The following is a 15,954-nucleotide window of genomic DNA, read 5'->3' on the forward strand; positions in this document are numbered from 1 at the left end:
CGAGGTTTCTGGGCTCAGCACTGACAGCTTAGGCTTGGCCCATGACAGCCCGGACCTGCGACTTCTGGGACTGTTGACTGCATAAAGACTCTGCTGTTAAAACCTAAGTTTGCATGTGCCCACATACAAATTGTAGTCTTTTCAGGCCTTGCAACTTAGTAAAATTGTATTTACTCAGTCATATTTCCCCTCACCTCTACCTTTTCTCTACCATGCTAAAAACTGTTTTATAAACTACTCCAAATAATTCCTGAGCATACTGGAAAAAGTTAGAAGAGTTATTTAGCATGGGCAATGCAACATGCTTTTTTTTCTTGACCTCACTCTTGGAAGCTACTAAGCCCGTTGGCTTTAATTAACACAAGATAAGTCTGAGGCAGATATTTGGCATGGGAGAGCTTAGTTTTCAAAGATTAAAAAAGCTGTGAGCCATAATGAAGTTGGTCTTACAAAGTAATAGAAAATAGGAAATACTTTTAGAGTAGGAAATACTTTTCTGTCAGTCTCTGTATAAGTTATGTATCATAAAATACAGTTCAACTCTGCACAGTTATTATATATTATAAAATATCTGTATTAATGAGTTACTGGATAAAAATACAATTTTATAACAAACAGACCGATACATAAAAATAATAAAATCTGTATTTCTGTAAACTCACACAGACATATAGTGCGGTGCCTAGCATGTTATCACTATGCCAGATCACAAAGGTTATTAGTAAATGTACACGTTATGAGAAAAAGAACCTCATATTGAGAAATTTAATTTATTGCCAGTTAACAAAAACTTCTAATTATTAATTGGGCCATGGAGAAACCAAAAAGACAACTAAGCAGACATGTAGAATCATCAGATCATACAATGGTTTGGGTTGGAAAGGACCTTAAAACCATCATTAGGGAAATGCTTTTCTTCTCCTTTCCCCAGGCAAACAGTGCAACACCTCTCCTCTCCATGTCCTACTTTGTTTTCACCGGGTATTATTCTCAGCCCTTCCCAATCCCTCTGGCAAGGTGAAGGGCAGCAGAGAAGGTTGGCATAGATGTGTAGTGGCTTCTTTGTGCTGCTTCTTGCTTCTACGCGGCGCGGCTCCTTCCTTCTAACTTGTTTCCTCTACCCAAGTGTGGGTAATGTCAGTCCCTCAAAGGTGTCCCAGGCTCAGCATGGGTTGCTGTTTTCCAGGAGCACATCTCTAGCCACATCCCCAACAATGTCCTCTTCCATGCATTTCCAACATTGTCTCCTCCACATCACCTCCATTTCTCCTGCCCCTCACAGCTATTGCTCTTTCTCAGACATGTCTTAAACTTGCAGTTTTTGAGACATGACTGACTGAGATGAAGTCTTCAGGTGCCATGAAGACATGGCAAATTATTTGCTGTAGATCTTTATTGGTAAGGGTAAATAGTCATTGTTAAATTGTACAGTGATCTCCTAAGAACCAATTAGAGCAAATAATGAATTACTATTGATTCTATAGTATCCTACATGAAATAAAAGTATACTATTTAAAAAAAAACAAAACAAAGCATGCAATCAGTGGGAGATGGTCAGTGCAATAGGAAGTTGCCAACAGAAATATATTTTGGCTATAGTCTGCTTTATATAATAAAGCTACTTCTGCATATTTGCAACTGAAAGAAGAGCTGCACTACACCAGAATGACATGCTACTTTATTCTTTTGTTGTTGTCGTTGATTTGTTTTTATTAATCTTCTGCTGAGAAGTCATTTATTTTTGCCTACCTGACACTAAGAGCAAAGAGGACTCATAGGCTGATAAAAGATCAATCCTTCAGACATTTCTCAAGCTGTTAATTTTATCAAACTCCTCTAGTTGTCATGAATCACATACACATAGTGTAAAATGCAACACTTTGCACACTCCCTCCTCCCACCCAGGTAGCAGTAACTTGTTGTTTCTGGTGTTTCACACCAGTATATTTTACTTTTTTGGAACATTGTGCCTGAACATTACAGGCAGTTTTATACACATGAGGAAGTCGATGCAGTCAATGACCATTCAAAGTATTTAAATTGCATGGTTTTACAAGGATCAAACTTAATAAGAAATGTATCCATCCATCACTGGAAGGAACTCATGGAATTTATAATGAAAAGAAAGATCAAACTGGATCAATTTTATATAAAGCAGAAGTAGGCCCACCACAAAAGAAGAAAATCTGTTTGATACTGGCTTCAAATGACAACTAGGGTGTTTTTACAGTAGAGCAGAAAGTAGTGGTATCTTTAACAATCACATATTTAGAAATGCTATGAGAGAGTAAAAGTGCTTCTGTCCTTTCACAATATGTACAACTTGTTTATTAGCCAAGCACAAAGACTGGCATACTGAGGAGGGAAGCATGATGGACAGCCATTTCTTTTCATTTACAGTTATTGGCAAAAAAATGCTAATGATAATTTTGCCTGAAAACCTGAACCTGAAATCCTTATTGTTTTAATTATAAACTGCGTACGTTGTATGCCAGGAGACCAGCAACGGAAAAGCCAAGGTAAAAAGACACTCTTTGTATGTTTGGGCCATTTTTCAGTAGGCATGAAGGAACAGGCTTCGCTGGTATCCTAAAGGGTTCATTGCTGCCGTAGTTTATGTAGATAACTGTACCCTCAGCTCTTCCATCCAAAGGAAGCAAAAGATCATGAACAGCCTTTTCCTTCCAGATATTTCCATTCTGCCAGAAGACATTCAGTTCCTGTTCTGAAAGTGAGCTAAAAAGCTGATCTATCTTTCTTTTGTGAACAAATCTGTTTAGGCCACTGCCTTTTGCAAGATAGAAATGAGCCACAGGTTGCTTGGAACAACACACGGTTCCATAGAGCTCTTTGAAAGACTGACTTAGGTGTCTAACATACTTGTCCATTTTCCTAGAATCTTCATTTAGTTGTTTTCTATTTTCAGGCCAGAACAACAAAGAGGCAAGGAAGAAAGGCTCTACACAGTGTGAATTCGGTTCCACTTTCTCTAGAATACTTACAAGTTGACTTCTCAGCTCCTCAAAATGACGTAACTCAGTGGATTCAGGTTTAATGCAGTTCAGAACAACATTTGCCAAAATAAAATTCTGCTTTTCCTTCAGAGTTGCTTGTGAATTCTCCTCACACAGAAATGCATATGCATATACTATGTCTTCTATTTCTTTGTCAGCATTTCTCTGGTTTTTGTAAAGGTATGTTAAAACTCCAGAAAATGAGTCTGCTTTGGAAGCCTCCACAGTCTTTCTGTATGCTTCTATTTTCTGAGACAAGGACCACTCTAAGACCTGTTGACTTCTCAGTTGCTCAACACTGGAATCACAAAATATTTTTGTGTATTTTGTAAAACATTCTCGAACTGTCTCAGACATTTTTGCCTCTACAATTTCTCTTTCATTTGTCTGTGTTTTGAAAAACACAAAGTAGTCTTCAAGGAAGTCAAATGCCCTTTTTAATTGTGATCGCAAATTATTTAAAAAGCTGGAATAATGTGTAAGAGCCTTGAACATTTCACTCTCTGTGTTAGGGCTATCTAAATTCAAAACACTATTTCCTGATAGATACTTTATCATTCTTTCCCTACACTGTGAGTCTTCTTTGCTGAAAAAGGGAATGTGCTGCAGGACATCAATAACATAAAGACCAGTTTCTATCTCTCCCTGATAACCCAAAGTATTGTAATTTTGAAACTTTCTTTTAAGTTTTTGATGCTGCAAACGCTGTTCAATGTCTGCATTCTTAGCTTGCTGCTGAGATATTCTGAAAGCCCATGAAGCATTTTGAGCAAGATCTAGCAAATAATACAGTTCCTCAGCTGTTAGGACTGCACTCTTTCCTCTGTGCTCTACCGAGTATCTTAGCTGGCGTTTAAAGACTTGACCTAGTGTATCTGATATGTATGAACTGTGTGGTGCTCGATCTTTGGCTTCTTTGGCCCAGAGTAATGCCAAGTCAAATTTGTTTTCTTTAATGTAGAAGTATCTTGCCAAGGCTTGGCAAATGTGACCATTTTTCTTAAATCTAGTGGATGCTTGTTGTAACACACATTCCACATTAAAATACTTTTCTTCCCTATGAATGGCTTCAATTAATGGGGAGAACCATGTGTCTGACTCATAGCCATGTTCTTTGCGCTGTCTAGTAATCAGTAGGGTTAATATATCATGAGTAAGTTTGTCTTGTTTTAATGAATTCTCATAAAGCAAATCCTCCTTCAATAATCGCAATGTAATTTCACTTTTTGGCAAGTTATAGGTTAGTTTAAATTCTGTTAGGCACCACTGTGCTATCAATGGGTGAATGATGCGTAGACCTCGGTATGTCGTGTATTCTTGTACTTGAGCATACATTAGAATATTGGAACAAATTCCCATTTTTTCTATCAGTTTATCTTTGTTGCCTGTCTCTCGAGAATTAATTCCCAAGAATTCTTCACATAGTGATATTGAAAGTGTAGATGTTCTTACATAAGCGTTTAAAAGTGTGAGATAGTAAACAAGTTGTGCTGATTTAGACTTTATATTCAAGTTACGCAAGGTATTTTTAACCACGTTTTCTATGTACTTTGGATCAAAGTTTTCCTTCATAATCATAAAAGAATAGAAATTATTGGGATTTGGATGCATCTTTTCAATATCTTTTAGTTTCTGTTCAAAGGCCCTTTGCTCTTTTACAGAAAGAAACTGTTTTAAAGAAATACTGTTCAAGGAATTGATCGTTGAATTTTCATCAGGATTCTGAGATCTCATACAATTTAAAATGATCACTAAAGGATTTACATACTGAATACATTTTTCTGTTATAGCTACCTGAATTTCTTTTTGCAGAAGATAGACATTTTCTTGCTCTTCAAAATCATCCACAAGAAGTAACACTGGTAAATAGCCACTGTCCTTGCTTGCTCCATAGGTGATTAAAGTTGCCACTTGTGTTCCAAAATCACTCGTTTTGTTTTTGAGAACAGCACATCTGAATCGCTTCCGGAGATTCCAGAGGACATGCATAGCTAATGTTGTCCCACCACAGCCAGGATGGTGGTAAAGGTTGATAATTTTTACAGGCGACTGATTAGCGCTGTTAGCTGAAGACACAATTAGTTGTTCAAGGTTTTCATAACGATCCCTTTTGACAAAAACTGATGTGTAATTTTCAGAAGAAAAATAAAAATTCCACCATGTCACTCTACCACCTCGATAAAAATCTTTTTCCCGCTCTTTCATGAATTTTTAAATTGTTCTTCATCCTTCTCTATCTCTGTGTCTTTGCATTCATTTTCACATAAGATTTCCAATGCTGCTATGAAATCTTCTTCCTTCTTTAGAAGAATGGTAGAACCGCCAATGGAGGGCAGAAGTCTTTTAGATGACTGGGTCACTGATTTCGCTTTTATGATGGTACCATTTACCATTTGCAGGGTTAAATTAGAAACACATTTATTTGAAAGTGCTTCCTCTCTTATGCCTCTAGCATGAAGAAGATCTCTCCATCGCTGGTCTGTACCTGCACCAATGCAAATGCAGGCCATGTCTTCTAGTCCCTTTAATTCTTGGTAAAATGTAACAAATGTCTCAGCAAGGGGATCCAATGGATCTTCCACTCGGGAAAGCAAAAGAAACACTATTAAAAACTTCCCACTCTGCTTTACGTCTTTGTGTGAAAGAAATGAAATCATCTTTCTGACTTCAGCAGCCCTATCTCGTTGCCACAAAGCGGGATCTAATGGTAGTTCTTTATTGCCTTTGAAGTCTGATCCACCATTGCAGAAAATCCAGTTTGTCTCCTGACGCAAATTCAGCTTTTCAGCTTGTTCAGAAACTGAACCCACCTTGTTTTCATAGTGATATGGGAAATGAAGTTTGGCATTGCGAGTTTTTTGGTAAGTCTTAAATACACCATTTGTTTCTGATTCAGAGTCAAAATCAAGCACAGCAAACCATTTAATTTCCTGTAAAAAGTCTAAGTGTAAAGTTTGACTTGGATGGCATTTGTTTGTTACCAAAATGTAGTAGTCATAATAAGAGTCATCTAGCATGTCTCTGTTGCCAGTGAGCAGACTAACTAGCTTTAGTCCTTCATTCATTGTCTTCTTTTGCTTTAAGTGATGTTCTTCCTCCGCTCTTTTACGAGAATCTGCTAACAACGTCAAGTTACTTTTAAACTTTTCAAATTCATTTGTACTTTTAATATTTTTAGAACTAGCTCCATCGCGGATGAAGACAGCTTTTCTGCAACACTTGCTCTTAAAATCATATGTGTTGGTACAGAAATATTTTGTATTACAGATGGAGTGTCTGGGAACCACGTCTATTTCAATGACAAACGTATCTGATGGAGTTCCATTTGGTAACAATACTTCCACAAATCTAGGTTGTCTAATGCAAGCTTTTGCAGCTCCAATGTATTGCTCATCAAAGTACTTTTCAATGTATCTATTAAAATGGTCGATGTAGGCTTCTTTCTTGGTAACTTTTATTCCTTCGATTTCCCCATGTGGATTGTCACGTATTCCAAAATGAATAGTGCCATTTGTGCGAGAGTTCATGCAGGCTGCAGCAAACCTAAAGACTTCATTGCTAAATTTCATTTTAATGTCTTCTTCTAGTGCATTCTCTGTGTTGGAAAGTAATTTGAATTCGTGTGCTGGATCAATGAGGTTGAGTGGCCCTGTTTCAGGGACATTAAGAATATGATGTTGTATATATCGAGTACCATCACTGAAATTATCAAAAGGATGTGGCATACACATGTTTCTGGTTGGGTGCTGGCTGCTTGACAGTGACTTCTCCGATACATTCTCCTTGTCAGCTGACTTTATTGCTGTTTTATCTTCTGCAGGATCCAGTTCAGAATCCTGCAGTATACTGGAATTGAATGACCTGTGTTTCTTCTTCCACTCGTTCTTTACAATTTCTTCATCATCTTCTCCATCAAGACTCTGTTCGCTGCCTTCTTGTCCCTCAGCCTGGTTTGAACTTTCAGTTAGAATGCAATGCTTTTTCAGGAAATGAATGATTTGAATAGCAGGTCCATGAGGTATGCTCATATCTACCAGATCTGCTTTAGTCAACAGTTTCAAAGTAGAACCAGTTACATCTTGGTCATACAAGATTTCTGCATATTTCTGGTCAATCTTAAGAATTTCAGTTAAGAATTGTTTGACTTCTTCTTTTGTCCACTTTTCAGCATGTTGATATAAATCTAATTTCTCTTTTTTTCCAGTGTTTGCATTTTCCATTCTTTAAGGAAAAAAAATTACAGTGTTACTAAACAAGTGATTTATAATAGCTTATTAACTGAATAATGCGTATTTTCTTGATGCTGTCTACCATTTATTTCATCATTTGTGTAATCTGCCACATGGAATATAACAGTTCAATTAGGGGACATCAGGGGAATGTGAAGTCAGATCATATACAAGACATTATCTGCTTCTAAGAGAAAGATTACTTTTTCTTACAGAACAGCTTTATGTGAATCCTGCTTTTAAACCACTTCCATAGCTGACTCTACATAAAAATGGTGGCTGCTACCTATTTGTTGTCATTTGGACACCAACTTGCAGGTGTATGGGCCATCAAATACAAATCATGGTCACAAATGGCTCTCATAAAGGCTACAATTTGGTGGAGAAGGAACAATTCCAAGCTTTTTTCATCCTAAGATGTGGTTAGGTACTCAATTTGCTTGAATAACATTGCAAAGAGACTACCGGGTGGAAATATACTGCTGTGATTACTCAACTGCTGCTACTCCAAATGAAAGGAAATTCTTTACCATTTTACTTTTTCAGCACATTTTATATTCATTGAGGTTTCTCAAATAAAATCAAGCAGTTCAGCAGCATTTGTGGAGATGAGTGACAGGGAGGAGAGCATCTTACAATCCACTTGATCCTATTGAATTTGGACTTCTGGCATAAACTTTCAATAAAGAAGCACAGGGAAAATTAGGGAAAGGAAGGGAAGGGAAAGGAAGGGAAGGGAAAAAAAAAATCACTTAGTAGTGTCCAATTTTACTTCATCCCCTCAATTCCTTTAGGGGAATTATATTTATTCCTCTGAAATTTGTATTTTGTTATGGAATTACACCCAGCTACAGTCATTACACTAGTGGTAATATTATTTTCTTGTTGGTACCTGATTATTCTTGAGACAAAATAAATTCATGGATTTTTTTTTTCCATAGAGGAAATTTTGTGTCTTGAAAGAACACTTTGTTATCTAACCCATCCTAGCAACATGCTTTCCTCGATCTATTACATGTTTTCCTAAAACATGAACTTTAATAAGAAGCAACAATAGGGATTTCTTATAGCTAGTGCTGGAGTACTGTTTTCTTCCTAGCTTCGGTCAAGCTGCCTCCTGATTTAACTAATGAACTGCCAGGGCACAGAGCAAAGGCGGAGAGCAGGCTGGGGAAGCCTGCAGTTGGCTTTGCTCTCAACAGACTGTTCCCTCTAGTCACAGAAAAAGAAGGAAAACTAGTTTCTAGTTCTTTAGAATAACACTATGGTAAGCACATGTTATTAAAAATTGGGGGTGCAGAGGGAAATAGACTTACTGTTTTTATGACAAAACTGATCTGGCTATCATCCTCACCATTAACTCCACCCAGGGTATCTGAAGGCCGAGAAAAGAAACTGAAACTAAAACTCTTCTCTGGCTCGGAGACTATTCAAGCCAGCAGTGTAAAATTATGACTTTAAATCCCTCCAAATTTACAGTTTGCAATAGAGGCACAATTTACTCCTAACATAGAAGCAAACATGTTTATGACCTTTAAAACAGTTACTTCGTGTTTTAAAGTTTGGAACCCCCCCTAATGAGGCAAAGCTCTAGAATGGGATACTTTCATTTCCTAGTTTTGATGTAGTGTTTCTAGGTTTCATGTTACGGGCTAGTTAATGATTCTGACCCACTGAAGTTCTTTTCCAGCAGAGAATCACTCTACTGTATTATTTCTGCAGAATAATTTCTTTCAGGACTTGTTCCTTGGGATTAATTCACTGTAATCTCCTAACAGCCACCTTTCATGTGCAAAAAATTTTACAGAAGATTTGGAAGAGTTTATCTTAGTAGATTATAGATCATCTTATGTATAAAATTAATGTCTCAGAAACAAGAAATGGTATCAGACTAAGACATCACATCTTCATAAAATATCCCAGACTAGAATTAAATGTGTGTACTTACTGTAACTGTTCTGTTCTGCAGTTTTCTTCCTATAGTTGTCCAATAAGTGTATTTTGTTCAAGCAGGATACACAAAAGCTAAAATTCAGCTGAATTACTCTTCTAAGCTATTAACAAAAAAACAAAACAAAACAAAACACCCTAAAATTAGTTTATAAGCCTTGAAGAGAAGTCTGGGATCAGACATAGTAGGAGGAAAAGTACATTGATAGACATACAGTCACTTTTTCCTAGTGGCAAACACACATCTTTGGAGGAGACAGATAACAGTGCCTGCTACAGAATATTTATTTCTCCTTACCTTCTTCTTGCGTGCTTCTAGTTTACACTTCCATATCTGTGACTAAGATGCTCTAGACTGTGCAACTTTGAAGCTGGGTGTTGCAAAGAAGCTGGAGGAAGTTGGTGCAGGAGGTTCCAGTTCCCTCCTCCCCTTTTGCTTTCACTTTTGCAAAGGAGAGTTGCTTCTGCTTTGCCTCTTCCTAGCTGGGAAAACACTGTGGTTCCCTTACTGGGGGGAAATGCAATGAAAAGAAGCTCATGGAGCTTCTTTGAGATAAGGACAGGGAGATCACTCACCAGTTACCATCACAGCTGAGACAGACTCGGCGTAAGGGAGATTAATGTCATTTATTGCCCACTAATAACAGACTACTGCAGTGAGAACTAACAGTGAAGTAAAGACACCCTCCACCTATCCACCCTCTTCTATGTCCTCCCCCTGAGCATCTCAGGGTAATGGGGAATGGGGGCTGTGGTCAGTCCCTGATGCTTCATCTCTGCCGCTCCTTCATGGTCTCTCTCTGCCCCTGTTCCACGTGGGGTCCCTCCCACGGGATGCCGTCCTTCCTGAACTGATCCTGTGGGGGCTTCCCACAGGCAGCAGCTCCTCAAGAACTGCTCCCACATGGCTCCGTACCACGGGGTCCATCCGTCAGGAGCAAACTGCTCCAGCACGGGTCCCCCACAGGATGCAGTTCCCCCCAGACCCCCTGCTCCTGCGTGGGCTCCTCTCCACAGACTGCAGCTCCGGCCCGGGGCCTGCTCCTGCGGGGGTTCTCCATGGGCCGCAGCCTCCTCCAGGCCACATCCACCTGCTCCACCGGGGGCTCCTGCACAGGCTGCAGCGTGGAGATCTGCTCCATGTGGGACCCATGGGCTGCAGGGGGACAGCCTGCTCCACCAGGGGCCTCTCCACAGGCCGCAGGGGACTTCTGCTACGTGCCTGGAGCACCTCCTGCCCTCCTGCTGCACTGACCTGGGGGCTGCAGGGCTGGTTCTCTCACATTTTCTCACTCCTCTCCCAGCTGCTGTTACAACACTTTTTTTCACCTTTCTTAAATTTGCTCTCACAGAGGTGCAACCAGCATCACTCACCATGGACGGGTCCTTTTTGCAGCCGGCTGGAGCTGGTTCCAACATCTTTCTGACATGGGGCAGCTTCTGGATTCCTCACAGAAGGAATCCCTGCAGCCCCCTTGCTACCAAAACCTTGCTACATAAATCCAGTACAATCGGTACCTGTAATGTGTGATAAAGTGATCTGATAAAGTACTATGTGCTTGTTGTAAATGTTGAATAACACTGTGAATCCTTTGAGCCTCAGATTCATAGCTCTTTGTGCAGACTTTACACTTGCTGTTATTGATTTTTTCCAAATGAGGACTCGATATGAAGTACTTTATTGATAAAAAAACTTGCCAAAATATGCCGTGAATTATCCATTTATATCAGTTCTATAAATCCTACAATGACCAAAGTACAGCTTGTAGACCACAGTGTTGCATCTCAATGATATGGAACAGCCCAGTTGCAAAATGCATTTGTAGCTTTGCACTAACAGGAAATAGCGTTTTTTTTTTTCCTTTTCTTTTGTTTCAAAATTGTGTCAGATGTGATCAAAGATTTAATAAATGGGATGTGGTTTTCAGCATTTTCCTTCCTGCAATATCCTCAGCCACAGACATTTGCTAAAGAATTTTATCTTCATTCTTTCTTCCATACCTATTATAACATAGACATCAATAGAGGTAGTTTATTAGTTCTTGAGAGCTCTGTAACTACTGTTATGCAAGCATATAGCATGCTACTTGTGCCTAATGTGTTGTTTGCTTCTTTTTTTTTTTTCTTCAAAGTGATATGCTTTACCCAAGAGACCATTTTCAAAAAAGTCTTGAGGCTTTTTTTCAGTGCATTTCTCTTGCATTACTGCTTTCTTTGACAATCCCATGGAAACTCCATCTCTTGCCAGCAGCTGCTCCTATGCCCCAACCCAAAAGCAATTCGTTCAAAAAATTACAAAAGGCTGAAAAAAATGAGGAGCCCACTCTTACTGAAGTTGCTTCTCTTGCTTAAATTTGCATTCAGCGGTCACCATTATCAGTTCCTTAAAGAAGGCAGCAAAGGAAGACTTTCTGCCCCCTGCCACAGGTCCACAGTAAGATACATTCCTTGTCTTTTCCTTAAATTCTCAGTTGCTGAATAGGGAAAGTGTAGGGAACTGCAAGTGATCCTTTTCCCTGGGAACAAGTCTCATGAGCACTGTAACGCTAAGTAGTCAGACCAGAGACAGCAGGACCTGCTAGTCTTCTAGGAAGAGCAGGCAGGTTGGTATAGGCTCTTTCCATGTAGTTCATGGTTTGTCAGGCAGCAGGACTGATGTTCAGAGTGCCACCCATCCCACCCTCGCTCGGGTGTGCTCTCTGGTCAGATCACAGCCTGAGGGAACCTCTGCAGGCATAAACCTGTGGCTGCATGCTCTTAGTGCTCGTGAAAAGAGCAGCTATGCTTCTTCTACTATTTCAGGTCAGTTATCTGTTGAGAAGCTCCGTGGGTGTTAGTTTCGTTTTCTCAAATCGCTGGCTATTTCCTGATTGTATTGCTTTGGACTGAGTTTCCCTAAGCTGTATTTGTACAGGATGATGTTGCAACCATTCTTCTCCTGCATGAACATTTAACGGATGATCTTACACTGACCTTCCACAGCAGCTTGTGTTGATCAGCGTTGCCTTTGAAGAACTATCACGCTTCCCCAGGTTCTGGCCTCTTCTCTTGCACTGTGTACTTGTGCAGTGAGCTGGCCCATGGAGCTGAATCACTCTCTCACATGTTAGTCTACGTACAGATCAGGTCTGGGCAGCTTTCTTTGAGTTTGCTTGCCCTCCTTACAGCATAAGGCAGACCATACTGGTGGGAGCAGCCTAAGGTGCTGTAAAGCTACACACTTGTATGGGCCTCTGCATTTGCAGGTTATCAAAATCAACACAATCAACAGCTGAAATCATTGTGCATATTCTTTTGTGCTCTGCCATCTCAGGCCTAGTACAGGAAGGCCCTGACAAGTAACTTGGTAGCTTGCTTTGTTTTTTGTGTTATCTTTCACAAGGTAGCTGCCTGTTTAAAAGCCTTGGGCATCGTGTTCTGAAATGCTGCCTGGTTAGCTGCCTCTCTAGGAAACACACAGCTCACAGCTCCTTTCCCACCCTCACAAGTTCCCTCCTCCTGTGTAGTGGGTTTACGTGGCAAGGTTTTGGTAGCAGGGGGCCGTAGGGGTGGCTTTTGTGAGAAGAATCTAGAAGCTGCCCCATGTTTGGTAAGGGCTCCACTGCTGACCAGAGCTGAGCCAATAAGTGATGTTGGTTTGCACCTCTGTGAGAGCATATTCAAGACAGGGAAAAAAAAAAACGCTACGTTACTCACAGCAGCTGGGAGACTGAGGGGAGTGAGGAACAGCCTTGCAGGCGCCAAGGTCAGTGAAGAAGGAGGGGGAGAGGTGCTCCAGGCGCCGGAGCAGAAGTCGCCTGCAGCCTATGGTGAGGCCCATGGTGAAGCAGGCTGTCCCCCTGCAGCCCATGGAGTACCACGGTGGAGCAGGGTTCCACCCTGCAGCCCGTGGAGGAGACCACGGTGGAGCAGGTGGACCTGCACCGATGGAGGCTGCGGCCTGTGGAAGACCCCTGCTGGAGCAGATTCCGGGCCGGACCTGTAGCCCGTGGAGAGGAGACCACGCAGGAGCAGGTGACCTGGCAGGAGCTGCTGCCCACCCGTGGGGGATCCAGGTTGGAGCAGTTTGCTCCTGAGGGATGGACCCCATGGTACGGACCCATATCTGGAGCAGTTCTTGAAGAGCTGCTGCCTGTGGGCAGCCCATGCCGGATCAGTTAAGCAAGGACTGCATCCTATGGGAGGGACCCCACAGCACAGGGGACGAGAGTGACCGAGAAGGAGTGGCGGAGAAGCAGCGCTATAGACTGACCATAACCCCCATTCCCCAATTCCCCTGCGCCGCTCGGGGGGAGGAGGTGGAAGAGGGTGGATGGGGGCGAAGTTGCTTTTGATTTCTTTCCTTTCTTTCTCACTTCTCTAGCTTTTTAGTAATATGCAATAAATCTTACTATCTCCCTATGTTGAGTCTGTTTTGCCCGTCACGGTACTTACTGTGCGATCTCGTCCTTATCTGAACCCTTGAGCCCTTTTCATCGTATTTTCTCCCCGTTCCTCTTTGAGGAGGGGGAGTGACAGAGCGGTTGTGGTGGAGCTCGGCCGCCCACCCGAGTAAAACCACCACATCCTGTGATAAGGGTCCTCTTGTGACCCTCGTTCCTTGTGATGGAAATCCGATGTATATCACAATCTTGATTTCTGAAGATAGGGAAAAGATAGAATTGAGCACTCATTTCTTCTGGTGTCTCAAGAATGAACCTGCAGAACTCTTCAAGGTAGGATCTGAGCTATTCAATCTATCAGAACTAGACATCTTTCTCCACTTTTTCTGTAAACCTCCGATAAGGTATAGCGTGCATTTTCCTAGGGAGCCTATTTACTGCCATCTGGCTTGAGTTTTCTGAGTAGGTCTTTCCTCTTCCTCCTCTTATTGAATATGGAGAAAAAGTGATCACAGCCCTCCTTTTTTTTTGAATAGCTTTTTCTACATACTGGAAGACTTATTTTATTTCTATTCATATCTTTTTTTTTTTTTTCATCAAGATAAAACATTTCCCTGTTTGATAAATTTTCTAAACCAAAAGGTTTAGAATTCTTATTTCTGCTGTTTCTCAAAGGCTTTCCTCATTTGACTGTATCTTTCAGACACACTAGGAATTTAAAATGGAATCCAGTCTTCTAACTGTCCTAGCTTGCTGTTTGGAATAGTGACCCGTAATAATTTAATATAATTGTAACATTTTATACTTGTATATACAACATGTGGATGGGACTAAGCATGTCGGGCTTAAAGGACTTGGAAAGGACTTGAAAGACAGATTTAGAATTGAATATGGTTTGAAAAATATCAGAACTAATCAAGATGAACTTAAACAGGAAAGTGTAGTTCTAAGGAAAAAAAATGAATGATTCCCGAAACCTTTTTTTTTTTTATTTTATAAGTTGAGCTTTTTTAATTTTATAAGGTTTTGCATTAGGAAAACAACCTTATTCATTTCCTATTGAGAAGGGAAAAAAAAAAAAGCAATATAGAAAGTACTTTTTAGAACTGTGGGAAATGCAGAAAATGTACCATGATGAAAATCTGAGTTAACAATAGAAAATGTATCTTTAAAGAAGAACATGCCTTTATTTTTGGTCAGGGTGTGCTGTTGCATGAGGCGCGCTAGTTCAGAAGGCATGCACTACTATATATTAAAATGCATCTGAGTTATCCCACTGTGACCAAGAGCTTTGTACCTCGCCCTGGAACACAGCACATAGCCTGAAGAGATGTATGCATATTATCTTTTTAGGTGGAGCAGGATTTCCATCAACACGCTGGTGTTTGCATTGCAAGTTTAACTGAACCATGATGTAAACTTTGACTTGAATGGGATCCTTAGATGTTTAATCTTTTGTTTGTCTTCCAGACTCCTTGTCTATTGTTTATATACCACAGATTCTAATGAAGAAATGATCCCTTGTTTTTTTTTTCTTCTTTTTTTTTTTCTTCTCAAATTCTCGTATAACTAGCACAGCAAAACTGCCCCTTTCCATCCCAAGGCTGCATCAGTTTTGTTGCTTATTATGTGATCGCTTTATGTCCATCTGCAGAGTGTTTGGAGGCCCTTGTTGCAGTTCTGTTGCTCTCTAGAAAAGTCTTGCAGCCTCTGCAGAAAGGCAGTGAGGGAGCAGGGCATCTACTCTGTAGGAGCTGGGCTCCTTGCGTACACTCAGAAGCCTTATGAAGAACAACTTTTTGAACAAACTTTTCTTTATAGACTGTCATGGGCTTTTAAGTTGTCAGTCAGTGATAAAAATTTTACCCTGCACTTTGATGTTTTTAAGAGATGTGTATGAACATCATTCTGCAGTTTTTCATGTGTGAATAGAGAATATACTCAAAAACCACAGCATGACGTACCATTTAAGGGCATTCTAAGACAGTGGCATTAAAAAAGGTTTGGTTTATTGCAAAAATATTCTCAACACAGCCATTTAGTTACCTAAAAATTAGCCGTTATAAATCAGGAAGACTCTTGTGGGAGGCAGGAGAGAGGAATCAATCCCCAGTTACACACAGTATTACCTCTCATGTTGAAGTCACCCTGGACATTCTAATTTCCCACTTCTGTCAAGAAAAAAAAGTTAGTGCTTGCTAGTGTTATCTCCCTTCCTTTTCTCCTGCTCTCTGTCCCAAGCATAGTTAACCAGAGCTTCCTTCCATCTTCTGTGGGAAACCATTGCCATCTAGCTCCCAGAAAGCTGTATGATACAGATACATAGCAGTGTGGTGAGTGACGGATTTCCAAAGGAATTATGCTCACACTGAAGGAAGG

General features: G+C 40.5%; 1 protein-coding gene across 1 annotated transcript; it reads right to left on the reverse strand.

The window, feature by feature from the left end:
- Window positions 1-754: 754 nt before the first annotated feature.
- Window positions 755-9,616, reverse strand: LOC118247453 (sterile alpha motif domain-containing protein 9-like). The gene is given in 4 exon segments (XM_035545452.2): window positions 755-5,227; window positions 5,230-7,235; window positions 9,192-9,297; window positions 9,492-9,616. Coding segments are annotated over 2 exon segments (4,764 nt in total). The 5' UTR covers window position 7,235; window positions 9,192-9,297; window positions 9,492-9,616; the 3' UTR covers window positions 755-2,468.
- Window positions 9,617-15,954: the final 6,338 nt, after the last annotated feature.

The sequence above is a fragment of the Cygnus atratus genome, chromosome 2 (assembly GCF_013377495.2).
Source record: "Cygnus atratus isolate AKBS03 ecotype Queensland, Australia chromosome 2, CAtr_DNAZoo_HiC_assembly, whole genome shotgun sequence".
Classification (NCBI taxonomy): domain Eukaryota; kingdom Metazoa; phylum Chordata; class Aves; order Anseriformes; family Anatidae; genus Cygnus; species Cygnus atratus.